The following is a 27,328-nucleotide window of genomic DNA, read 5'->3' as shown; positions in this document are numbered from 1 at the left end:
TTTTTTGCAATATATTTTATGCTGCGTCTCACACAAACTGCAGCATATGTCAGGTAGCGCTTGACATTTTTTCCACTAGTGTGAGGTAATACGAGACATGTATGACAGTGAATTGACTATCATTCATACACCGTTGGGTATGACTAAGTCTTTCCCAATTAAAGTGGGTTTGCATCAGGGATCAACTCTAACTCTAACTCAAGTGGCTAGCAGCAACCGGAGAGCTTTTTGATAAAAGGTTTCCTTGTAGATTAAAAGGAAAATTCTACCGTGTTGCTATTAGGCCAGCTTTGTTATATGGAACAGAATATGGACCCGTAAAGAAAGTCTTAGAACAGAGGATGGAAGTAATAGAAATGTGTGTGCTGAGGTGGATGTGTGGTCACATAATGATGGATAAAATCAGAGACCAGGAGTTTAGGGAGAAGTTTTGGGTTGCACCTCTCTCTGCAAAGCAAAGATGCGTGAGAACAGGTTGAGATGGTTTGGACATGTGCAGAGAAAGACTTATGATTGCCTAGTAAGAAGGACCGAATGCGTCATAGTGGAGGACAAGAGAAGTAGAGGGACACCTAGGAGAACGTGGGAGAAACAAATTAAATAACTTTATGAATTAATTCTAGCACTTAAACACCATCATCAATGACACATTAAGTTACAAACTTAACTCACCCATTTAATCCATTCATGGAATTTCCTCTCTATGCTCAGATAATGCATAGAATTTATTTGGAGCACTCAAGTCACCAATTACTTCAACATAATCTTTAGTATGTTTTTTACTAAAATAATTAAGTGTATTTTGAAAACATAAATAAAATCTTAGATTATTATGCAAGGTTACTCCAAAAATATTAATAAACACTATATATTTTAGCCGGTTGAGTTATTTTAATTGGCTTTTATCATATTACATTTTATTTATTCTGATTTTATAACCATTGTTTCTTATTATCGGCAATTTGATTTATGGTCTGATTAAAAACAATGATATAAGGTGTAGTAAACTAGCTTTGGGAATTTATGTAGCGTAAATATACAACTTCACATGTTCTAAACAGGAATTACAAGCAGCACAAATGTATATTTATGTGGGTTTGTCCGCATAGAGTTGGAACGATTATGAATATAAACTTGTTGAGCAGTGGGTGAATACAAGTAAGAAAAGTTCATCGTTTTATTAAAAGTGAATAGATGCTGAATATAAGGTCTTACTCGCCTTATATACACACGACCTACGCCTTATACCGGACTATCCAATGATTAAAATGTACTAATTTATATATCATTATTGTATATTTTTGTAAAAAACTTGACAAATAATTAATAATACTAAATTGATTCTATTGATTGTATGGTTTTTATAAAATTTATAAAGAATAATGAATTAATGTAGCATATAACGAAGACTTGAAGGGAATGTGTGACGGGTATATTCATGATAGGTATACTTAATTAGCCATTATGAATAGAGATTGATTTTATTCATACCTAAATGGGCAGACATTAGTATAAAAATTTTATTTTACTCTGACTATGAATGGTGGATAAATGGTGATTATTATAATTTTATTTAGATATTAATAATGAAAAGGGCATACGGCATCTGCTGCCCGTCTAGTTTGCCCTTCCTAGTCTCTAATCCAGAATGGGCAGACATTAGTATAAAAACTTCTTCTATTTCAAAAAAAAAATACAGAAATGGAAAATCAAAGTATAAGAAACAGGTTTGTGACAATTAAAGATAGGTTCAATGGAGCACCAACAGAAGCTGATTTTGAGCTTCTTACTTCAAGTATTACAATGGATAGCCAAAGCTGGAATGGTGTTCTTGTAAAGTGTCTTCAAGTTTCCATAGATCCATACCAGTTAAATCGCATGAAAATATACAGCCCTTCTCATGATTCTATCGTCTTGTCTTCTAGCCTAGTTCCTGGCGAGGTTTGTATTCACTTTTTTTTCTTTATATTTATTTATTTATAATCATCCATATACATAACAAATAAATCACTTGAATGAGATTTTTATTAAAAAAAGGAAGTTTTTATTTTTAATAACTGTTTTTATTTAAGATTTTTAAGATTTTTATCATTTTGAACCATTTGGAAAACGCAACACCCTGATTGAGATTTCACCCACTCGATCATTCGAAACTAACCTAGTCAACTCACTCAATACCAATCCAACTAATTGATTTGATGGGTCTCGATTGAATTCTTACTCAATTTATCATTAAGCAAATGTTTAGGAAATTAGTTTGCAAGAAAATATATAATGAAATTATGCTTAAAAATAATTATTAAAAGAAAAAATTACATAGAATAATCCAACATTTTCATGATTTTCTTACAATAATCTCACGTATCGATTAATCATAAATAATTATAACTTTGTTAAATATTGCATAGAGCAAACTCGGGTAATCGAATGACTTTTTATAGCAAGTTTTAGTTTTTTAAAAAAAGATAAATTATAATAATTGTCGAAAAAAAAGTTTGAAAAATATTAAAATGTTTTTGCAATTCTTTATGTAAATTTTTTAAATTTTTCTCTAACTTTAAACTAATTTTCAATTTACTTTTTTGGTAAATTACCTATTATAGTAGGTCATCCGGTTACCCGAGTTTACTCTATGCAAATACTTCATAAATTTGAGATTATTCATGGTTAATCAATAAATAGAATTATTATAGGAAAATCATGAAAAGTTAGGATTATTCTAGGTATTATATAATATAAAAAAAAACACCATGTGATTGTAAAATTGATTTTTTTTATTAAGGCAAGACAGATAATTGATGCATAAGGAGTGTTAAAAGTCATAAACTCAAAGGATCCAAGATTCCGAATGGATGACTGAGTTGTTGGTCACAATATACTGTGCTGGAAAACTAAATGTCTAATACTTAAAAAGTTGTACGCATAAACTGATTTGTACCAACTTTAAAGGAGTGCGAGTTAATAATATAATTACATTGTGTGGAGAGTGAAGAGCATAGTTATTAAAATTCTATTTTGATTGATGATTCTATGATCCTACGATTCATAAATAGGTGATTGATTCGGATCGTAAGTAGAATCTTAATGTGGTAGAATCATGCAATTATACTAATCTTATGAATTTAGGTGGTAGGATCATAATACGATTCTACGATCTTACGATCAATGATCCGATCCTATAAGAATAGTTTAAATAGTAAATTATTTTCATATAATTCATATTTCACTTATGTATTATATATTTAAAATAATTATATCAATACTATAAAATTCAAGTTTTTTCTTAATTTGTAGTTTAAAAATGACTATTAAAAGTACTTTTTTTCAAAACTTAATAGATAAAGTCAAATAACTTTTTACTTACACCTTAAAACATGAATAAAGAGCAAGTAATATTGATAATCACTTATCCAAAGCACAATCATGAATACTTGTAGGATCACACAATCCTAAGATCCGGTACCGATTTTAATCATACCCTGCAACGATCTTAGGTAGAATTCCGATCCTGATAGCCTTGGTGAAGAGTATAGACTTATATAAACTCAAGATTAAAAAAGAATTCACATTAATATTCTACATTAAGTTTATCTTGGACTTACACAAATATTGTAGTTTATTATTAGGGAAATTCCACATGGTAACATTAAACTTCCATGAAACGCCAACGGTAGCACTTTTATAAGATTTTTTTTCACATGGTAGCATCTAATTTATGCCTTATCTAACTACAGTAGCATTTTCTGTTAAATTCTTATCAATTTCCATTTTATTCACCATTTTGACTTTTTTAATCCTGTTAAGTGTTGATTGTTGTCTTTATAAATTGTCCTAAACCATTTTTATGCTCTCATATGTTTAATTCACCATTATAACGTTTAATTCACCGTTTAATTCATTAATGCTATCAAATATTTAGGCAAATTATAAAGACAATAACCTACACTTAATAAGGGTAGAAACGTCAAAATGGTGAATTAAACGGAAAATGACAAAAACTGAACAGAAAATGATACGACAGTTTAATAAGGCAAAAACTGAATGCTACTATATGAAATGATCTTACAAAATAATATCACTTGCATTTTATGAAAATTCAATGCTAACATTTAGAATTTCCCATATTATTATATGAAACAAAAAATCTATATATGTTTGACCCTATTAAAAAAAGGGACACAAAAAACTACAATTGAAAAATAAATATAAAAAAACTAGTCAGCTATCAGTTGATGTTACTAGTGCTAAAACATACCACGTTGATGTTATTACTGGTGGAACATCTACCACATAATACACTTCTGTGTCCCACTTAATTTAAAATGTTATTTAAAATAAAAATAGATATTAATAATAAATGAAAAATATAAATTGTATAAATAAAATTAAAAATACTTAAAATGTATGGATGAAATTCAAAAAAGTGATAAATTATTATCCAAAGATAAAAATAATAAAAAATAAGTAGGATAGACTAAAATAACAATTAATGAAAAATGAGTAAAATGAAGCAAATAAAAGTATTATTGTTAAATTGACAATGATACATTTATTTTAACTTTAGGGGCGTATCTTCATTATTTATCATCTGCTCGATAGCAATGTTCTTTTTTCTTCTTTTCAAAAAAAGTTAGATTATCCCAATTGTTAACCATCTATTTAAAATGAATATCAATATTAATTAATTTAAAATAATTTTATTATTATTGTAATTATTTATTGTAATCTCAAGTATGTTTTTTACTAAAATAATTATGAGTATTTAAGAACAAAAATAAAATGTTTTATTGTTAATTATTACTCCAACCATATTACTAAATTGTAAAAGGTGATAGACTCATGTTTGATTGGCTTTAAATCATACTCCTTCCTATTTATCTTAGGTGTCCCATTTACTTTTAAGACACTATTTATTTATCACTCTTAAATTGCATTTTATTATTAATCCTATAAGTTAAAATATAGTCATGTGAGATCTTATTTGATTCGTTTTGATGTAAAGATTATTAATATCAACTTTTTATAATTTTTAATTGTACATAACTCGATATATTAAGGATTGAATAAGTACATTGGATAGAGTGCATAAAGTAAATGAGACACTTAAGATGAATAGGAGAGAATATTATATTTTATTTATTTTGTTTTTTTAAACATTGTTCGATATTGGCGACAATATGATTATTTGTCTTATAAAAAAACAATGATATGAGGTGTATTGATAGTAACCCTAGCTAATAGAGTAAATGTAGTGCACACGTACAATTTCACGTGATCTAAATTGGAATAACGAGCGAGTAAAGTTATATGGTTTCCGCACTAAATTAGCCATAGTCATGAGTCAGGATTGATATGACTATGAATTTGATTGTAGTTTGTGAATAAAATGAAAATTTTGGCCGACCATACATTGCAATAATGTGTAGCATAGACTACGCTTCTTTTTTTTTTTTTAAAAAAGTAATAATTTTCCTTTTTTTTATTACCTTGTATTTTCTCCGTTTCACTATACTTGTTATTTTTGATATTTTATGTAATCTAATATCTTATTTTAATCATTTATATATTGAAGTATACACATCTAAAAATCATAAAAAGTTAAATTTATGAAAATATGCGATTAGACGATTCAAACAAGATCGCACTTGCATATATATTTTTTCTTAAATATAAGTCGTAATATATAAAATAAGTTTAAACGATGAATATTGTCAACAACCGTGGTGCAGCGAGTATTTTGACAAACGGAGGAAGTATTTCACTAAATCAATCTTTGATCTTGTTGTAACTTGTAACTTGTAACTCATAGCTTTGTACGATGCGGTGTGGAAGACATATATCGCCCTTTTTGGCAGTCACATGAAATTATTATTACGATATTTTACTTACAGGTCAATTTGGAGTAACGAAAATTTTTGGGTTGTTCATTTTACAAATAAGACTGTCAAATTTTTTTATTAATTACTTCAACACATTGGTGCTATTTGTGATTATAATTTTGAGTTTTGGATCCACAACTGATAATGAATATAAGTAGTTCTATCTCTCATGAGTAGTTGGTAGGTAGTGGATATGAGGTCTTGCTCGCCCTAATTCAGAATGTTAGAATAATATGTTGTATGTTATGAAAATTTTAAGTGTGTATGAATATTAGAAAGGATAAACTGCAAATGCCTGCCCGTCAAGCATGGGCGGACCTAGCGGGTTACTGCGCTCGCAAGTGACCTACATTTAAAAAAAATTTAAAAATTTACAAATAGCCTTTCTGCAGTCGCAATGTATCTTTAACCAACTGAGATATATTAGTTCAGTTATACAATTACGACATCTTTTATTTATATTATCATCAATGACTATGCCTAAAGACTCCAGACAACTTAAATACCATGAACTATCATCGTGAGGGATTATAGTCAACTTTTCTTTTTTTTTTTTTTAAAGGGATTATAGTCAACTTAATCAAAGGTTAGGATTTTTTTTTTATTAATTCAATTTTGCAAATTATAGTTCATTATGCTAATATAATCAATTTTTTGAATTGATTGTACATATTCTTTATTAATTGTTTATTGTTCATGATTAATTTCAATTATCATCAGTTTTTAATATTAGTTGTATATATGTTTTTGCTTAATTGTTTAGTTATTTGAGTATGTTATTGATTAATTGCTTGGTTATTTATATTTAGTAAGTTCTTGATTAATTGATTCTCCTAAATTTTTATTTAATTATAAATTTTAAAAAAGTGAATTATTTTGATAGAAATTTCAGTTAATATTGTTGATTAATGATATACTCAATTGTTCAATAGGTATTTTGTATAACTTTTATTGAGAATAAAGTATTATAGTGTTTCCAATTATCTTATTATTCATCGATTTTAAGATATGAAAGTTCGTCAAAATATAATATAAAATATTCTTATATAGGATTAAATTGAAAATATAATTTTTAATATTTTTTAAAATTATGGTCTCTACTGCCGCCTAGTCTCCCTAATCCAAAATGTAAGAACGGTATCTTATATTTTAGTATGACTTGATCCATTTTATATGGACTATAGCTGACCAACTTCTTCTATTCCAATTTCCAAACTTATAATTACATCATTAAAAAAATGCACAAATGGAAGATCAAAGAATTATAAGTAACAAATTTGTGACAATTAAAGATAGTTTCAATGGAGTACCAAAAGAAGCTGATTTTGAGCTCCTTTCTACAAGCATTACCATGGATAGCCAAAGTTCGAATCGTGTTCTTGTAAAGTGTCTTCAAGTTTCGATCCATCCTTCCCAGTTAAATCGCATGAAAATACAAAGCCCTTCTCATGATTATAACTTGATGTCTTCTAGACTAAATCCCGGCGAGGTTTGTATTTCACATAATTTTCTTTTTATTCATTTGATTTATAATCATATATTAAAAGACCAATTGAATCACTTGAAGATTTATACTCCTTCTGTTTTCAAATGTTTTCTCATTTACTTTTTACACAGTTTTCAAAGTAAATTTTGAGAGTTAATATTTCTAAATATGAACAATAAAAAATTACAAAAAATATATAATAAGAAAATGTACATTAAAACGAATCTAACGAGATCTTATATGGATATATTTTATTATTTATATATGTCTTAAAAATCTTAATCAAATTTCTCTTTCAAAAATAAAATATTCTAAATGGGAAAAAACATTAGAAAACAAAGGATGTAATATATAGAAAAAATATATTTGTTTTTTGTAATTAGTAAAGTGAAGGGCCGACCTTGAAACCAACCACACCATGGGAGTTCAAAATTGGAGGTAAAATACCCAATCAATTTTTCAACACCCAATTCTCTTCTATCATCTATGTTAGGTACACTTAAAACATGACAAAATTAGAAAAATGAGTCAAGTAGATCAATCAAATTTTGATTCATTCCTAAAATACAAAAGCCCGATTGAGATTGCACCGACTCGAAACTAACCCGGTCAATAGACTCAAAACCGATCCAACTAATTGATTTGACAGGTCTAATTTGCAAGAAACATATAATGAAATTATGTCTTAAAATAATTCTTTAAAAACTTATAATATATAAAAAAAACACCATGTGATTGAATAAATTGATTATTTTATTTTGGCGAAGACAGATAATTGATGCATATGGAGTAGGAAAGGTTATAGACTCAAAGGATCCAAGATTCCAAAAGGATGACTTAGTTGTTGGTTTCTTGAGTTGGGCACAATATACTGTGGTGGAAAATGCCCAATACTTACAAAGATTGGATTCAACAGAATTTCCCTTATCTTATCATCTTGGAGTTCTAGGTAACCTTAATTTCTACATAATTTTTTTACTTCATAATTTAGGTATTTTTAAAAGATATTGCCTCCAATTCAAAGTAAGTGTTATATTTCCTTTTTAAATAAGTTTAGTATAACTGTGACATTTTTATTTTGAGTAACTTGCGGATTACAAACTTTAAATTTAGGGCTTTTACGACTTATAGCCTCAAAGTTTTGTTTTTGCGAATTACTGCCACCAAAGTATCAAAATCTACACCATTTAGGCTAAGTGATCATTGACTAACCTAAATAACCTTTGACCAGCCTAAATGACTGTTAGCCATCACTAATTACCTTTGAATTTTGTTGAACATCCCTAATCACATTTGACTTTCCTAAATGGTACCCTTGTGTTTTAGCACTTTAACTTCGTTTTTACCCATCATAACAGTATTTTCTCAAAAAACGGACGTCGCGATAACTCTTAAGGGCCAACTCTTTCGGAAATCCGATCGAAAAAAGTACGTTTTCGCCTATCTCCGGACACGTAGACCGAAAAAGATATTTAATGTCGTTTTTACCTATCATAACGATATTTTTAAAAAAAACAGACGTCGAGATTACCTAAATGGGATAACGATTTCGAAAATATTGTCAAAAGAAGTACTTGTTTCGACCGAATTTTTGAAAGATATACTCCGTATGAGTAATTGCGACATTTGTTTTTTGAAACAATATCGTTATGATGGGTAAAACGACGTTAAATATCTATTTTGGTCTACGTGTCAGAAAATAGGTGAATAAATACTTGTTTCGACCGGATTTCCGAAAGAGTTAGCCCATAAGGGTAATCGCTATGTCCGTATTTTGAAAGAATATCATTATGATGGGTAAAAACGGCGTTAAAGTGCTAAGACACAAGGTACTATTGGTAATTAGGAAAGTCAAAGGTAATTAGGGATGGTCAACAAAAATCAAAGGTGATTAGTAATGGTCAACTGTCATTTAGGCTGGTCAAATGTCATTTGGATTAGTCAATAGTCACTTGGCCTAAAAAAGACTTGTTAGTGCAAATTTTAATTCTCTTAGTAATGACGTTAACTTTGAACATATTATCGAACATGCCTTAGCTTACTTTGGAGAAGCACTTCGAGAATGTATCGAGTTGCGATGGTTTAAGGTTTGGAAAGTTACATGAGGTGCTTAAGGTGGGCCATTTAAGGCTCCATTAATGGTGTGGAACCATGTCAAGGCATGGGAAGAATGTTGCTCGAATAAGGCAACATAGATTAAACAACTAGAGAGCAGCTGAAGACTCTGCTCGTTCGAGTTGGTGGGGTACTCGTTCGATTTGAGGGTAGTGCAGTAGACAGTGACTTTTGCATGTGGCCGCTCGAACGAGCAATGTGGTGACTTGAAAGAGCGGCACTCTAGCGGTCAGTTTTGTGAATGTTTGAGCTATTGAATAGGGCTTAATTTTCGATTTTATTGGTTTGCTTTATTGCTATATTAATTGTTGGGTGTAATTGTGCTTTGATGGTGAGTTATGTGTGGTTCTAGAATGATGTATTCCTTCTCTGGTACATTATTGATAAAATAAAATCACCACAAACACACAACATATTGTGAGACGCCTATTTCATTGTAAATAACTTAAGAGTATTCTTCTTCGATTAAGTATTGTGATCTTGATAAGTTTTTCTAAAGATAAGGGAGGCTAATTTATATTGTATTATTGAATCATTATAAATAAACTTCATTTAAGGGGGAGGTATCCAAGATATCTTGTAAAACACATTGTGTCCATTTTCTCATTATTGTTTCTTTGTGCTCATCAAATTGTTTTTCATTTAGATAATTGATTGTAACTTTCCTTTAAATTGGTATCAGCGCGAGAAGTGCGTCTTGGGCTATTTGGTGAGAAAAAGCGAGGTTATAGTGCGAGAAAAAACAAAATGAGTGAAAAGTACCATATTCCATTGTTTGATGGGAGAGTCAACATTGTTATATGGAAAAATTGTGTTTAGGATTATTTGATGCAAATAGGCATTGATGATGCGCTTTTGAAGGAGAGGCCAAATAATATCGAGGAGGAAAAATGGACACAAATCAGGAAGAAGGTAGTAAGCACAATACTACCTGCCATCACACCCGAAATCAAGTATCACTACTTGAAGGAGACTGATCCCGGTGAGTTGTTGGAGAAACTACAAATCGTGTATATTCCGATTCCATGATAAATAAATTATGCTTGAGGTGGGAGTTGTATCAACTCATGTAGGATGAAGATACAACAATGCAAGACCACATAAACACATTTAACAAATTGGTGTTCCATTTGTTAAATGCCGATGAGAAAATTTGGCGGATGAGGAGTAAGCCTTACTACTATTGGCTTCACTTCCCAAGGACTATAGAAATATAGTCCAAACATTGCTCATAGCTAAGAAATCTATTACTCTTGATCAAGCATTTTTGGCGTTGAGATAGAATACTAGGTTCATGGTGAGAAGAGAAGGAGAAGAAAAGAAGAGCGTTGGAGATGTCTCTTATAGTGAGGGTTTCTATCGGGGGAGAACCATGGATAAGAGATTTCAAGTAAGGGGAAAGTCTCAAGGGAGGGGTGACCTTAGTGACAAAGAATGTTACTATTGTAAGAAGAAGGGGCACATACAAATCATGTGCAAAGAGTTTAAAGAAGATCTTAAGAAAGTGATCACTTAAGTGATGAAGGGAGACAAGAGTGAGAATAGCAAAAATGTCGTTCTAGGCTTTGTGGGTGATGATGACTATCATGGGGCTCTACTCTGTTGATAGGGGAGTGGTTTATAGTAAGAAATGGGTAAGTTAATCCAGTTGCTTATTTGATATTTGTTGTGAAAAAAAGGAATTTTCTAAACTTAGAATTAGGGATGACGGCCTTATTACTATACCAAATGATGAAAGTATGAAAGTAAAAGGTATTGGTGAGGTTGAAATTGAGATATATGGAGGTGTCAAGAGAACACTTGGTGATGTAAGGTATGTACCTAAGTTTGATAAAAACCTTTTTTCATTGGGTAGATTAGAGGCAATGGAAGCACTTTTAAAGCAATTGGAGGGACTTTGGAATTCATTAGGAGGAGCCTTGTGCTCATAAAGGGAAAAAGGAGTGAGAATAACTTGTACGAGTTACAAGTTGAAAGTGTTAACCTAGGCCACAAGAGTGATGATGGTGCTGTGTGTGGGTCATTGAAGAAGGTAACATTTGAGGATGGTGAGAATGTTGGATTTGCAGAGGAGATTGTTGGTGCAAATGTTAATTTTTTAATAATGACGTTAACTCTGAACACATTATCGAACATGCCTTGGCTTGTACTTTGGAGAAGTACTTTGAGGCTGTGTCGAGTTGCGATGGTTTAAGGTTTGGAACGTTACATGAAATGCTCAATGTGGGGCGTTTAAGGCTCCATTAAGGGTGTCGAACCATGCCTTAAACTAGTCAAGGCATGGGGAGAATGTTACTCGAACAAGGGAATAAAGATTACACAACCAGAGAGCATGCAGCTGAAGACTCTGCTCATTCGAGCAGGTGGGGTGCTCGTTTGATTATAGGGTAGTGCAATAGACAATGACTTCAGAATGTGGCCGCCCTAAGAATCAATGTGGTGGCTCGAACGAGCCAAAGCCGAACTGACTCTAACGGTCAGTTTTATGAACGTTTGAGCTATTGAATAAGGTTTAATTTTTGAGTTTATTGTTTTGTTTTTTTGTTATGTTAATTATCGAGTGTAATTATACTTTGATGGTGAGTTATGTGTGGTTCTAGAATGATGTATTTCCTCTCTATAAAAGGGTACATCATTCATAGAACAATTCACAACAAACACACAACATATTGTGAGAGGGCTATTTCATTGTAAGAATCTTGAGAGTGTTCTTCTTTGATTTAGTATTGTGATCTTGATAGGTTGTTCCCAAGATATTGGAGAATTATTTATAATGTATTGTTGAATCATTGTATATAAACGTAATTTGAGGGGGAGGTATCCAAGATACCTCATAAAACACATTGTGTCCATTTTCTCATTGTTTCTTTGTGTTCATCACTTGATTTTCATTTAGATAACCGATTATAGCTTTTCTATCCATGCAAATTCCAAATGTAACATGTAATCTCAATTGAAGGGTGTATTTTAGAAGAATCAATTTGCACCTTTAGAAAATATTTTATTATTAATAATTTATTTTAACATTGTTTTGTATTTTGCAGGATTTAGTGGATTAACAGCATATGCCGGACTTTTTAAGGTGGGAAAACCTAAAAAAGGAGATAAAATATTTGTATCAGCTGCATCAGGATCAGTGGGAAGTTTGGTAGGACAATATGCCAAGTTGTTCGGTTGCTATGTTGTTGGATGTGCGGGAACCACAAAAAAGGTTGGCTAGTTTTCTGTTTGGCTACTTTATTATCATTATTAGGAGCTACTTGTTTGAAAATAACTGCGTAGTTCATATATGATTTACTGATTTTACATTTTTGAATTAGAGAGAGATTAAGTAATACTCCCTCTGTTTCTTAAAGAAGTTCACATTTGCCATTTTGGGACGCTCCATTTGTTGTTCCCATAAAGAATCTTTCCTTTCATATCATAAATTTTTGGACAAAAATTAACCTGACTCATCTTCATTTTAATATTTTAATATTGCTTATGGTCTCCACATATCTTCCACTAACTTTATTTTACATTTTTCTATTCCTTATGGTCTCCACATGTTTCCCACCAACTTTATAAATATATTTTTTTATTAGTTGTGCTCCCCATATTTTTTCACTAATTTTCCTCTATCAATTTATCATTCAATAAAATAATATCTCTACTATCTAAAAGATTATGTTTTTCTTAATTTTCATGAACATTCCTTATGAGAACTTCATTAAGAAACGAAGGAGTATATAAGTTTGATGAGGTACATCTTTTGATACCAATTAGTTTTAGGATGAAACATTATCGGCTTTGTGTGCAATCATCTCTATGTGTGTTTAACCAACTTCACTTCACATATTGTAGGGATATAGGTATGTGAAATGAAATTGCAAGAAACTATTTCATAACATATAAACAAAATCGCATGCATATCACGTTATGTAATCAAGTATGAAATATCCAAAATAGGGATAATAAAATGTCAAATGTTGTTTCTTCAATTTTGGTTCACAAGCACCGACCAGATCACTACGTATACTAGTACATAATAAGAAAACTACTTTTTCCTATTGTTTTATGGTGTAGAAATGGTGTTTTAGAGAATATGCAAAGTGATGGAGAAATGACATACAAATGATTTTATGAACATATGCATCTTATATACAAAATGTTCTTGTTACTTCATTCATCTTACTTTAAGAAAATGGCACAACAAAGAGAAGTATATCTTCATATGTGGTAGTTAAGTTCCAAGTAACATAATGAAGATGAATATCTCGTCATATGGCTTACTTTCCAATCTACAACAACCATAATAGCAATAAGCATCTTATGTTAATTGGTATGATTTTATCCGATCAATACTTATATGTGTGAACTCATGATAAGACCTGATTAGAATTAGTAGTAAACTAATATAACTAGTATACAGATTAAAGTTGGTTTCTAGTAAAACGCTATATATAAGATCACCTAAAATATTCGAATATATGTTATGCTACATGTTTTATTATTCAACGTTAATATGAGTTGTAATCAAATTACTAGACCATTACCTAGACACATCCAAATCTAGACTTTCTCGAATTATTAATCAAGTTTGATATAGCTCTATTTTAAAGTTTATGTATCCTCACTTGTTACTTTTTCATTATTTCTCTTTGATTTAGTTCATTTCATTGTCATGTAGTTAATTTTTGTAGTTTCATGAATTTATGAAGATGATTGTATTATAGGTTGCCTTATTGAAGGAAAAGTTGGGCTTTGATGATGCATTTAATTATAAAGAAGAAGATAATCTTAACTTGGTTCTCAAAAGGTATGTTCCATACTAAGATCCAAAACTACGAGTAATTTTGTATATTTTGTGGGGGTTAATGTAAGATATCAAATTATTCTAAACATCTTAAACAAACTTAAAACTCCATAAAAATCTAGTGAAAGCGTAATGGTATTAAAAATAACCTCTAACTATTGATCACGTCACGTCTGGTCGAAGATAGAACATATTTCTCACATATGGTGTATTGAGAATAGAATGAAGAGAGACATCAGATACCAAATACTTCACACCTAATTATAATTGCTATTGAGAGTGAAATAAACCAACGTATTCTGACTTGGACCACATCTCTTATATCACTTAGTTTAAGAATAAATAAATTATATAAAGGAAAAGCTGCTCAGAATAATCCAACTTTTTTACTAATTTTACTACAATAATTTCATTTTTAATTAAACATGAATTATCCCAACTATATGGGGTGCTTGCCAAGAACGCACCAAGTTAACCTCTTACCTATACAACAACTCATTTTGGATAAAATAAAACACAAAATTAAATTATTAAAAATTGAAAATTTTAAAAAAATAAAAAAAAAAAGAAGAAATCAAATAATTTTATCTTTTGATTTTAACTTTTAAATTTTTAAATTTTTTCAATTTTTTCCTTTGTTTTTTGTATCAATTAACCTGTAAAAATAAGTCACCATTTGGGCAACAATGTTCTTGGGTAATTTACCATAAAATTAGGATTATTCATGGTTAATCAAAAGTTGTGATTATTGTATAAAAATCAGAAAAAAAAGGATTATTCTAGATGATTTTTCCTTATATAAATCATAGCAATATGTCCTTTAATAGCTAGTTATATCATCAAGGTATTTCAATATATATTTAGTTTCTCAGTGTAAGCCCATAATACTTAATGAACAGACCATTTTGGCAAGAATAATAATTAAAATGCATTAATGTGCACAAAATAAATGAGAACAAAAATAAACTGAATAAGTTTCATTAACATAAAGTATGTACAAATAATGAATATTTACATCAAGGATCCAAGTCTTATTCTAAACAAATTATCCTTGTAATTCTTGGTGGTATATTTTTAGTGAAAGCATCCACAATTGGCAACTTAATGTAACTTGCTCAATGGCTACTTTCTTTTCCTTAACATGTTTTCTAATGGCCAAATACTTGATGTTGGCATACTTTGTCTTTCACTTCTACTGTTCTTTGAGAGAAATACCACAAATGTGTTATCACAATATGTTCTCAAAGGTTTCAAAATAGAGTCAACTATTCTAAGCCTCAAAATGAAACTTTTCAATCATACACCATGTAACGTAGCATCAAAACTTGATACAAACTCCACCTTCATTGTGGAAGTAGCAATGTACATCCCTAAGACATAAACCCAACAACAAATAAAAACTGTTACTAGATGTTGACTTAAGTGAATCAACACAACTAGCAAAGTTTAAATCAGAGTATATTATTACTTCTAAATTTTTAGTTCATATCTATTTATTAGTACATGATTCTTTATTCCTTGAAGATATTTCATCACCTTATTTGCAACTCTCTAATGGTCAATAAATGGGTTTCTCTAATATATGCATAGCATCCCAATTCCCAACAATAAACACAGTGCTAAGACCCTGACATACAACAAGCTTCTTGTTAGTGTTAATTGGTGACTTGAGTACACCAAATAAATTCTTTGAATTAATGGGTGCATAGAGATAGAATCCTATGAAGGAATCAAGATGGGTAGTTAAGTGTGAGTTCTAATTTGTGTGATGAATATGGTGTTTAAGGGTATGATTCATTGCATGACGCAATTGAAGGTATTGAAGCAAGAATTAAACACAAGAATAATGAGGCATGATGAATGACATTAATGAGGTAATTAAAAGAGCCAAAATTCTGTGATCAATTAAAGCAATTGATGCCTTGATCGAGACAACAAGTTTGCTTAACTCAAAAGCCTCAAGAAGCCACTGCTTGAACGAGCTCCTGAAGGCTCGAATGAGCGACCTGCAGCTTGAAGATCAGAACGCTACTGGATTGATCCGCTCGAACGAGCGGACTAGGTTTGACTCCTTGGATGCTGTTTTGCCTTAGATGGTTTATTTGCTAGATTAATTGTCATGCATTTAAACTTGGTTTCTTATGATGAATACTCATTAAATTTAATTTCTCCTATAAATGGGAGGCTCATATAGAATAACAAATCATCCACAAAAATACACCCTAAGCCAAACACTAGCCTAATCTCTTCGCTATTGTAATTCTCCAATTTGAGAGTCGTTGAACTCCTTTGTGATAAGATAAGTGAAATACTACACACCGGGGGACGTAGCCTAAATTGGATGAATCTTGTTAAATCTTTGTGTCATTTTTTATTGCATTATTTTCTCCTACAAACATCGGTTTCATTGATAGTGTAATTTGTTCATCGCAAGACTTCATACACTCGATCTTGGTGATATTAGAGATTGAAACACGTTGTTTGATCTCTAACATATCATCATTTTCAATTGGTATCAGAGCCAAGTCTTTATTATCGTCATTTAGAGGTCATATTGGTGTAACATGGCTACAATGAAACTCGATATTGAGAAGATTGATAGGAGTTTGAGTTTTAGCTTATGGCAAGTCAAAATGAAAGCAATTTTGATACAAAATAGAGTGCATAAAGCACTTGATGATGAGGAGAAGAAACCCGGAGGCACAAGTGAGGCGAGATGGGAAGAAATGGATGCGAAGGCTTTATCAGCCATACAACTTTGTCTCTCTAATGAAGTTTTAAGAGAATTTGTAAGGGAGGAAACTTCAAAAGGCATTCAGGAAAAGTTGGAATCACTCTATATGGAAAAGAGTGTTACCAATCAACTTTTGTTAAAGAGTCGTTTGTATGATCTCAAATCGCAAGAAGGAAAGCCGATGAAACCGCACCTTGATGAATTTTACTCAATAATCACCTCTCTTATCTTCCTCGAGCCGGGGGACTCCTTTGGCTGCGCTCTCCGTTATGGGTATGAGTTGCCGCCGTCTTTCCCTCCCCAGACCCTGGCCTTAGTTTTTATGAGCGGGATATACTGGGTAGGATGATGATGACGATGATGTAAAAGTGGATGATGAGGGTTTGACTATTCTATTGTTAGTTTCACTACCGCCTTCATATAAGCATTTTAGGGAAACCTTGTTATATGGAAGAGACACGTTGAGTAGCGAGGATGTTAGAAAGGCCTTGACTCAAAAGGACCTTATTGATTCTCAATTTGCTCAAAAAGAGTGCCAAAGATTCCAATTATGCTTTGCTTGTTTAGGAGTCAAATAAGAACAAAAGAAGCATGACTTGCAACTTTTGTAAGAAGAAAGGCCACCTCAAGACAGATTGTTAGAAATTAAAATCTAAACAATCTGATGAAAGCAAGTCCACGAAAGCTATATCCGCCGAAGCTAGCTATGTTGAAAGTGAAGATTATGATGTTGGTGCTCTTGTTGTTACCAGTGAGTACAAGGGTGGTGATTCTTAGATTTTGGATTCGGGATGTTCGAGACACATGAGTTTTAACTCTAGTTTCTTCTCGACTTATCAAAAGGTTGATGGAAGAAAAGTCACTATGGGTAATGAAGCTAGTTGTCCAATAGTTGGTGTTGGAGATGTTAAATTTATCATGTTTGATGGTGTTGTGAGAACATTGACCGGAGTCCTTCATGGTTCAAGTATGAATAAACACTTAATTTCCCTTAGTATCTTGTATAAAGAAGGTTTTAGATGCATTGGTGAAGGTGGAGTTTTGAAGGTTGGCAAGGGTCCTAAATTGTTTATGAAAGGATCTATTGATGATGGCTTGTACAAGCTTGTGGTTTCAACCATAATTAGTTCGGCTAGTGTGTCCACTACTTCAACCAAGCATGAAAATGATGATGATGTTGATACTTCTTTAATCAATGAAAATTTGAGAATAATTCCAACATACCCCAATGAGTCCATGGGATGTATGGACTTGATTGGTAATTAAATTTTCATACTCTTGAGAGCCCTTTTAGGGCATTTTAGTGCATGTGCTATGTTTGTGCACATGTGTTGTCTTTTTTTTTGTTTTTTGTTTTGAGTATGTAGTTGTATAAGTTGTTATATTATGTACTAGTGAATTAAGAAAATGCTTTGACTTGGGTGAACCCAAGTCAAGGTGGAGATTATTAGTGTTAAATAGTCACTTAAGTGCACCAAATAAATTCTATGAATTAATGGATGCATAGAGATAGAATCCTATGAAGGAATTAAGATGGGTGGTTAAGTGTGTGTGTGATGAATATGGTGTTTAAGGGTGTGATTCATTGCATGAAGTAATGAAGGTATTGAAGCAAGAATTAAACACAAGAATAATGTGGCATGATGAATGACATTAATGAGGTAATTACAAGAGCCAAAATTCAGTGATCAATTAAAGCAATTGATGCCTTGTTCAAGACAGCAAGTTTGCTTAAGTCAGAAGCCTCAAGAAGCCACTGCTCGAACGAGCTCCTGAAGGCTCGAACGAGTGACATGCAGCTTGAAGATCAGAACGCTACTGGATTGATCCGCTCGAACGAGCGAGTGAAGGGCTCGAACGAGCTGACTGGGTCTGATTCCTTGGATGTTGTTTTTCCTTGGACGGTTTATTTGCTAGATTAATTGTCATGCATTTACACTTGATTTTTATGATGAATACTCATTAAATGTAATTTCTCCTATAAATAGGAGGCTCATATGCCATTACAAATTATCCACAAAAATACACTCTAAGCCAAACACTAGCCTAATCTATTCTCTATTGTAAGTCTTCAATTTGAGAGTTCTTTGAACTCCTTTGTGATAATATAAGTGAGATACTACACACCGGAGGATACAGCCTAAATTGGGTGAACCTGGTTAAATATTTGTGTCATTTTTTATTGCATTATTTTCTTCTAAAAACATCGGTTTCATTGATAGTGTAATTTGTTCATCACAAGACTTCATACACTCGATCTTGGTAATATTAGAGATTGAAACATGTTGTTTGATCTCTAATATAGCATCGTTTTCACTTCTAATAGTTGAAGCGTATGGGATTTTTTTCATTTATTCCCACTCAAGCTAACTTTAGGACATTGCATTATGCTAAAATTTGTCACATTTTACAATGGGTATCCCACATAGTGAACAATCTTTCATCTGAAATCATAATTAGATTTTGTTGATATATGTTTTTTTTGGGACAAGCCCAAGATCAGTGGCGAACAGAAAGAGGGGTCACAGTAGCAACAAAAAAAATTATTCCCACTAACCTGTACATTAATCCATGACATTTTCCTCAAAACCAAATGAAATCATGATATTATGAAATTTAAAATACCATTGACGAAAAACTTGTTTTGTTCCATATATACGTTTATTTAGCATACAAATCAAGTGCTTCTCATCCCAAAACCTCATGTTGTGGAACCTCCAAGAGAGGTTCTTAAACTTTAGTATCAGGATCAACATCTTGTGGAACTTCCAAGAGAGGTTCTTAAACGCGCGTTTATATATATATATATATATATATATATATATATATATATATATATATATATATATATATATATATATATAAGCACTACATTGTATTTTAAAATAAAATCACTTAGAATAATTAACATTGTATACTTTATACTTCATACTTCATACTTCATATTCTAATTCTATATAACCAAATATATTCTAATTCTATACTTCATACTTCAATATAAGCACTACATTGTAAATAAAATGATATTAAAAATATAAATAATAAAATAAAATCATTTAACCCTAAAAACATGTATATTCTAATTCTAATAATTAAAAACATATGTACAACAACAAACCACATTTTTAACAAAATACACATAAATCAATATAATAACCAAATTAATAACATAAACTTGAAAAATATCAAACTCATATACAACAACTTCACATAAGTAAAATTACCTTGATATTTAGATGATAATATTATGCCCTCCAAATGAAGATTAGTTTCCTACAATGGAGTAATAATATAGAAAAATTAGTTCACAACTATTTTACAAAAAAATGTTAAAATGAACCCTAAGAATATACCCAATAATGGTGTTTTAAGAAAGGGAAAAACCTAGGTAATTCAAGCTTGATTTTTCGACTGAAATGGGAAAAAATCAACTGAAAATTTGTGGGTTGTTGGAGGTTTGAAGATGAAACAACAATTGAAGTTTGAACAATTCGTGGGTTGTGGGAAGTTTGAAGATGAAACAACAAAATGAACGTTTGAGGTATGTGGGAAGATGAAAATTCGAACAGTAAAACAGCAAGAAAATTCGAACAGTAAAACCACAAGAAAGTTTGAAGGAAGAAGAAGGGTTTGAAGATGAACGTTGCCACAGTCGTATGTGGGAAGCTTAATGTAAAATAATAAAACAGTAGGCATACAAGTGTATGTGGCGGGTTTTCTTAAATTTTTCTATAAGGTATATGCTGCGGTTTTATTAAGAGCTGTAACCTTTAAGTGAATTTTGCTGGGTTGCACTTTGAAAAAAAGAAACTACGCAAAGCACATATGTTGCGGTTCTAATAAAACCGCAGCCTTTAATGTTATTTTTTTCCCTCATTTTTTATCCTATTTTCTGTTGGCGTTTGTATAAAACCGCAACATATGTGGTGCAGCAGATGAAGTTTTTTCCACTAGTGTCAGATTTGTATTTTATAGGATATAATCATACATATTTAGTGAAATGATCAACAAAAATGATATAGTATTTGAGATTATCATAAGACATTACAGTAGAAGTCCATATATTAGAGAATATTAGGTTTAGAGGTGCACTAGATGTGAGAGTAGAAACATTATAGGGTAATTTATAACTTTTATGGACTTCATATGAATTATAAGGAGGAAAAACAGTAGATATATCCAAGGATAAACTGGGTAAAATTTTCATTATTTTGGGAGAGGGGTGTCCTAATCTATGATGCCAAGTTTGGGAAGGGGTAGTGCATGCGACAAAGGTAGATGGCAATGTGAAGGAGCAATGAAAGACGCCGTGCTTGGTGTATCCTTGAAGTACAGTATTGTTTGTGCAGAGGTCTTTAACAAGAAAGGAGGAAGAGAAAAATTGGATCATAATAGGATTGTCAATGCATAATTGTGATAATGAAAGAATGTGACAAGAAATTCGAGGAACACATAAGACATTATTGAGTTTAAAAAAAAAGTTATTATCATGTAATGTCATTGAACCTATATGGGTAATTGGAAGAGATGTACCATCGCCAACAAGAAGCTCATTGTTGTCATTATAGGGAGCAGGTAGGGAGTGAGCACTTAAGTCATTTGTGACGTGGTGAGATGCACCACTATCTAGCAACCATCGGAGGAGAGAGCGGGAAGTAAAGTGGCAGTAATGGCCCTTGGTCATGAGATGATGGACTGTTCTCGACGGTTTGTAGAAAAATTAGTGTGAGGGAATTGAGATTTGAAAGTCATAGCTGGAAAAAAACTACAGCTTGATAGAATTACTAGAGTGAAGAAGAAGGAGGATCTTTAGACAAGCTCTAATACCATATAAAGAGTTTTAGAATTGAATGAGTTTTCATTGAGTTCAAGAATGTATAATAAATAGAACTACAATGGCATTAATCATGGCCAGAATTAAGCTAGCATATTTTGCAATATTTTGAATTTCTATACTAAGCTAAACATATAAGAATATACTAAGAATAATATCTTAAATATATGGAAACTATTACTGAAGAATAATACAGTAGCTATGAACAAGGGATTTGCTTATCAGATTTGATTTAAAATTTAACAAAGGGAGTGTATGGTAAAAGAGAGAATTGAAGATTAGGTAGTTAAGGAAATTAGCTGCTTAGATTGGTAAAATAAGCTAAAAAAAAGTATTAGATAAAAGAGCTAGTTAATAGACCTTATTGGAATGTCGATTACAACTTCCACTTTTGCAGAAAAGCTTATATGCTGCGGTTTTATACCTATTATATGTTGCGATTTAGACCCGTAGCATTTGTGATAGTAGCATATGACACAATTTTATATGTTGCGGTTTAGAACCGCAGCATAGAAGAGACCAAATGCTGCGGTTCTTGAACCGCAGCATATATTCGCCTTTTGTTTTTTTCTAAAAAAGGGGACTATATGCTACAGTTCTTCAAGAACCGCAGCATATAGTGCATATATTTTTTTTTGTTTTTATTTTATATTTATTCGCCAATAAATATGAAAAACTATATACATAGTAATTATTACACTAATATTCTTTTAATATTTCCCCAATCATCACTAAAATTTTCTCGTACAACTCTAAATCAATCATTATTACTTAATTATGTATATAATGATGGATGACAAATTTTAAATAACATATAATAATATATATTTTATAATAATTGTAATTTACACAATTGCAAAAATATATATCTTTACAATCTAACAATATATATATATATATATATATATATATATATATATATATATATATATATATATATATATATATATATATATATATATATATATATATATATATATATATATGTATATATATACATATAAACAAAGTAGAAAAATCTATACTAATTACTCTACTACCTTAAGCAAGAATTCCATTCAAACACGTTGATCTAGCTTGTCATTTATTTCATCAATGCGTTGACGCATGTCAAGGAACGCAAATCCAATATTGCAGTTAAGAAAACACAGAACATGAGATAGAGGATAGATGATTTATAAAATACAAATAAACACAATAAAGCATAAACAATCGTAGACAACCTACTACAATTTGCAACCAAATTAATACAACACAATTTCAATATTAAATAAAAGATACAAAGACATGCTCTAGAATAAAGAGGATAGATTCCTCACAAAACGCAAATAAACTTATATTTTTGCATCCAAATACTTACAAAGTTGAAAACTTATACTTTTGCAAACCAAATTCATACTTATACTTCTTCATACTAATACACAAAAACAAACTTATACACAACATTCCAAGTTACAAACTTATACTTACAAAACTTATACACAACATTCCAAGCTATAAATTTATACTTAGAAAGTTATAAACTTATACTTACAATCGTACACAACCTACTACAATTTGCAATCAAATACAACACAATTTTAATACTTTAAAATTCATACTTATACTTCTTCATAACAATACATATATGTCTTATACTTTAAAATTCATACTTGTATATACTTCTTCATACGTAAACACACAAAAAAAAAATTATACACAACATTTCAAGTTATACAGAACATTTCAAGTTATAAACTTATATATTTAAATCCATACTTCTACATAAAAGGAAACTTAGAATTACACAATACTATATTTCTTCTATCATCATATATCCATCAACTTGTCAAATTACCAATATTTCAAGTTATAAACTTTACATAACCCATATAACAAATCAAAAAAAATTAATCCATCAAAACACCTTGAATGAAACAACACTCAAATTTATCCACAAAACACAAACAAACATAGAATTGCACAATACTATAATACTTCTAACATCATATATCCATCAACTAGTCAATTACCAACATTCCAAGTTATAAACTTATTCTAAGTTGTAAACATTAAACAACCCATATAACAAATCACAAAAAATTAATCCATAAAGGCACAAATATATCTTTAAAACTCAAATAATTGTGATTCACAAAACAATCTGCCTTAAAATTTAAAATTCATACTTATACATAATAAGAATCATTTAATCCACAAACACAAACAAACTTAGAATTAACAACATACTTTCAAGCCTATGTATATTCTAATAACAACATTCATTCAACCCTAGTTAACCCTAAGGATAATACGACCCTAATAATATTACAACCCTAATTAACCCTAATTAAAAAATTAATAATATAAACTAAGAAAAATGTAAAACTTCAATGGAAAAACAAAACTTATTAATATATGAATAGAATTTACCTTGGTATATAAATGATAATGTTGTGCTCTACATTGTAACCTACAATGGAAAAAAAAATTAAAATTATATTAGTACACAAGATGAAGATAAATAAGATGAACCACATGAAGAAAAACAAAAACAAAATAAAAAAAATATGCCCTAATTCGTGGGTTTGAAGATGAGATTGCAATGGGTTAGCAAGGTGAGATTTCAATGGGGTTTTGTGGGGTTTTATGGGTTTTTCATGGGTTAGAAAAAGAACAAGATAGAATAAGAAAAAAAAGAACAAGTAAATTTTGTAGGTTAACAAAATGAAAATTTTCGAGGTCTTGAAGGTTGAAGATAAAGGTTTTTGTGGGTTGCGTAGGATGAAGATGAAAATGAAATGAAAATGAAAATTTTAGAGGGCTTTTTTACTTTATATAAGGGTGGGATTTTAAACAAAAAAAATAATAGTATATGATGCGGTTCTTCAAGAACCGCAGCATATACTATATATTTTTGTTTTTCCTACTACTTATATGTTGCGACTTTAGAAAACCGCGGCATACGTGACGCAGCATATAATTTTTTTCCACTAGTGTTCACTTTCATTAGGTTTCCTAAGTATTTCATCACCGAGTTTAAGAATCTAATAAGTAAATTCATTAATTTCTAAAGAATCATTTACACCATTTTATGTTTCAGCTCAAATTGTTGAGCATATATGTCAACTAAAATTGGCAATATTTTCATCCTAGTAAGTATTACTTTGGTAGTAAGTATAGTATTTCATCAGTAGTAAGTATTATGATATGGTGTTTTACTTTCATACCCTTTGTCGGTCTGAGAATACACCTCATACTTTATAATTTCACCTATATGTTATCCAAATTATTTATTTAAATAATTAATGTGTAATCTATTTAATTTATGTAGTTTTTTTAATATAGTCATGTAAATCATATATATGATTACCTATAAAACCTATTTCAAAATTATTTTCTTTTCCTAATTTTTTAATAATTAATAATTAATAATTAATATGTCATTCAATAATTATCCATTGTAATAAAAGATACCACATATCTTAATTGACTGTATATGGAAAAGATAATAAATAAGGTATAATATTATATGATATGTTAAAAAATATTTGCCAATAAGGAATATGAAAAGAGTAGAAACAATTTTATCATAAAGTCGACATGTGACTTAATTTTTTATTCATTAGTATTTTATATATCGATAGATAGTAGATATATAGATAATATGATAAATTTATAAAATTAAAGATAAAGAATTACCTAAAATAACCCAAGTAGTAGAATTGAGAGGGAAAACATTTCTTGTAGCATGACACGTGTCCAAATCTTTTATTGTTTTAGTATATAGTATGATGATTAGTGTTTAAATAGAATTGAATTGACTTCTGCTATTGTAAAAAGTGAAAATCCTATTCAAAAACATAGTTTGACATCAAATATTACTAATGTATAAGGGAATAATGAGCATCATCAAGAAAGTTATTATCAGATTCATCATTGATGTCTATGGCCTAATTTTAAAATTTTAACTTTTTGTTAGTATACAATTGTTAATATAGTACAAGAATTAATACATGTAAAGATAACTTTAAATGAATGTCTGATCAGAGGTGAAATTGAGATTTTAAGTAAAGAGGGGCCACACTAGTTGCCCTACAAGGAGAAGATTAAGTAGTTTTAGCTTACAATTGTTTTTATTTTTTATTTTTTTTATTTCTTTAAGCTAAAGAATTTATAAAAAAACGTTTTGACGGGACCATAACACAACACCTCTGCCACTTTGTAAGTTGCCTAAATACTATCACATGTATAATCAACGTCCAAATCCACTAAGATTTAATGTTTTGACTTTCATGTGAAACGTATGTCTTAAAAAGACCAATGATTAAAAAGATAAATGTTGCAAAATGCAGATACTTTCCAGAGGGAATAGACATTTATTTTGACAATGTAGGTGGAGAAATGCAAGAGGCTGCAATTGCAAACATGAACAGTTTTGGTAGGGTGATTGTATGTGGTGTTATATCAGAATATTGTGATCCTGCGAGAAGAATGATTGCATCAAATATGATCAACATCATTTATAAACGGATCATTATCCAAGGTTTTCTAGCAATTGATTATCGTTCAGACGAAAAATTTTACGCGGATTTTTTATCAACAACATCAACCTACATTAGCACAGGTCAATTACAAGTTCTTGAAGACATCTCCAAAGGCTTAGAAAACATCCCTTCAGCTTTTATAAGTCTCTTTAATGGCCGTAACATTGGCAAAACTATTGTTCAAGTTCTAGATGACTGATGGGAAAGTGGTCAGCTTTTGATGGAATTATAGATATTAATCTATAATGGTTGGTTTCAGAAGTAATGCCTAAAACTGTTTGATATAAGTGTTGATTAATTCTCATAAAACCTAAAACGATTTTCCTTCAGAAGGAATATTTAAGCATCTGTTTTTTTCTCCTTTCTATTATGAGGTAAATATTGTTTGTGGGTTTTATTTGCATAACAAATTCTTGTTATTTCTAGCCTATATATAACGACATTTAGTTGTTTAAAGAGTAGAAAAAATGTATTATCACAAAATAAATAAATGAATATGTTGCTTGATTATTTCATTTTTTATTCTTTTCTTTCATGTGCCTTTTTTTATTTGTGTGAGTACTATTAGTGTAATTCTTTGGGGTATCAAAGGAAGGTTCTCATACTTCATACAAATTCCTACTCATCTAAATTCTCTTTCTCATATTCCTATGATATCTTCTATATTCTTCTCTTTTTAAATGATAGAAAACACTTCATCCTCTTCTTCTTAAATCATCAATCCTATTATAATAGACGCAATCAGCCCACTCTATTTATATTCGTCAAAAAGGGAGCTCTTTTATATTAGTATAAAACATGTTATGAGAAAACTATTATATGAAGGTCTTTTAAAATAGATATTGCCTCAAAAATAAAGTTGAGATTTAGAGTTTTGTAATAGGTAGTCTTCAAAGACATGATTAGAATCATGTCAAATAAGAAGAATGAAATATATGAAAAGCAAGATCATTTTGGTA

The 27,328-nt window shown here is 30.4% G+C and overlaps 1 protein-coding gene across 2 annotated transcripts; it reads left to right on the top strand.

Annotated features, from left to right (window-relative positions):
- The first annotated feature begins 45 nt into the window (after positions 1-45).
- Positions 46-26,877, top strand: LOC130814568 (2-alkenal reductase (NADP(+)-dependent)-like). 2 transcript variants are annotated; one of them, XM_057680682.1, is made up of 5 exons: positions 46-1,941; positions 8,137-8,314; positions 12,525-12,691; positions 14,196-14,278; positions 26,178-26,877. In XM_057680682.1, the coding sequence occupies exons 1-5, from the start codon at positions 1,702-1,704 to the stop codon at positions 26,566-26,568; spliced, it is 1,059 nt and encodes a 352-aa protein (XP_057536665.1). In that variant the 5' UTR covers positions 46-1,701; the 3' UTR covers positions 26,569-26,877. The 2 variants fall into 2 exon arrangements, with proteins under 2 accessions (XP_057536665.1, XP_057536664.1); XM_057680681.1 differs by lacking the exon at positions 46-1,941 and adding an exon at positions 6,809-7,368.
- Positions 26,878-27,328: the final 451 nt, after the last annotated feature.

The sequence above is a fragment of the Amaranthus tricolor genome, chromosome 6 (assembly GCF_026212465.1).
Source record: "Amaranthus tricolor cultivar Red isolate AtriRed21 chromosome 6, ASM2621246v1, whole genome shotgun sequence".
Classification (NCBI taxonomy): Eukaryota; Viridiplantae; Streptophyta; class Magnoliopsida; order Caryophyllales; family Amaranthaceae; genus Amaranthus; species Amaranthus tricolor.
The sequence above is the reverse complement of the archived record's forward strand: the minus strand, read 5'-3'. Positions and strand labels throughout refer to the sequence as shown.

What these genes read in the sequence shown, in the direction of transcription:
- LOC130814568 (XM_057680681.1), top strand. Translation starts at nt 7,126, where the DNA reads ATGGAAGATCAAAGAATTATAAGTAACAAATTTGTGACAATTAAAGAT. An exon ending in TTATCATCTTGGAGTTCTAG is followed by an intron (nt 8,315 to 12,524) that starts GTAACCTTAATT and finishes TGTATTTTGCAG; the next exon opens with GATTTAGTGGATTAACAGCA. An exon ending in GTGCGGGAACCACAAAAAAG is followed by an intron (nt 12,692 to 14,195) that starts GTTGGCTAGTTT and finishes ATTGTATTATAG; the next exon opens with GTTGCCTTATTGAAGGAAAA.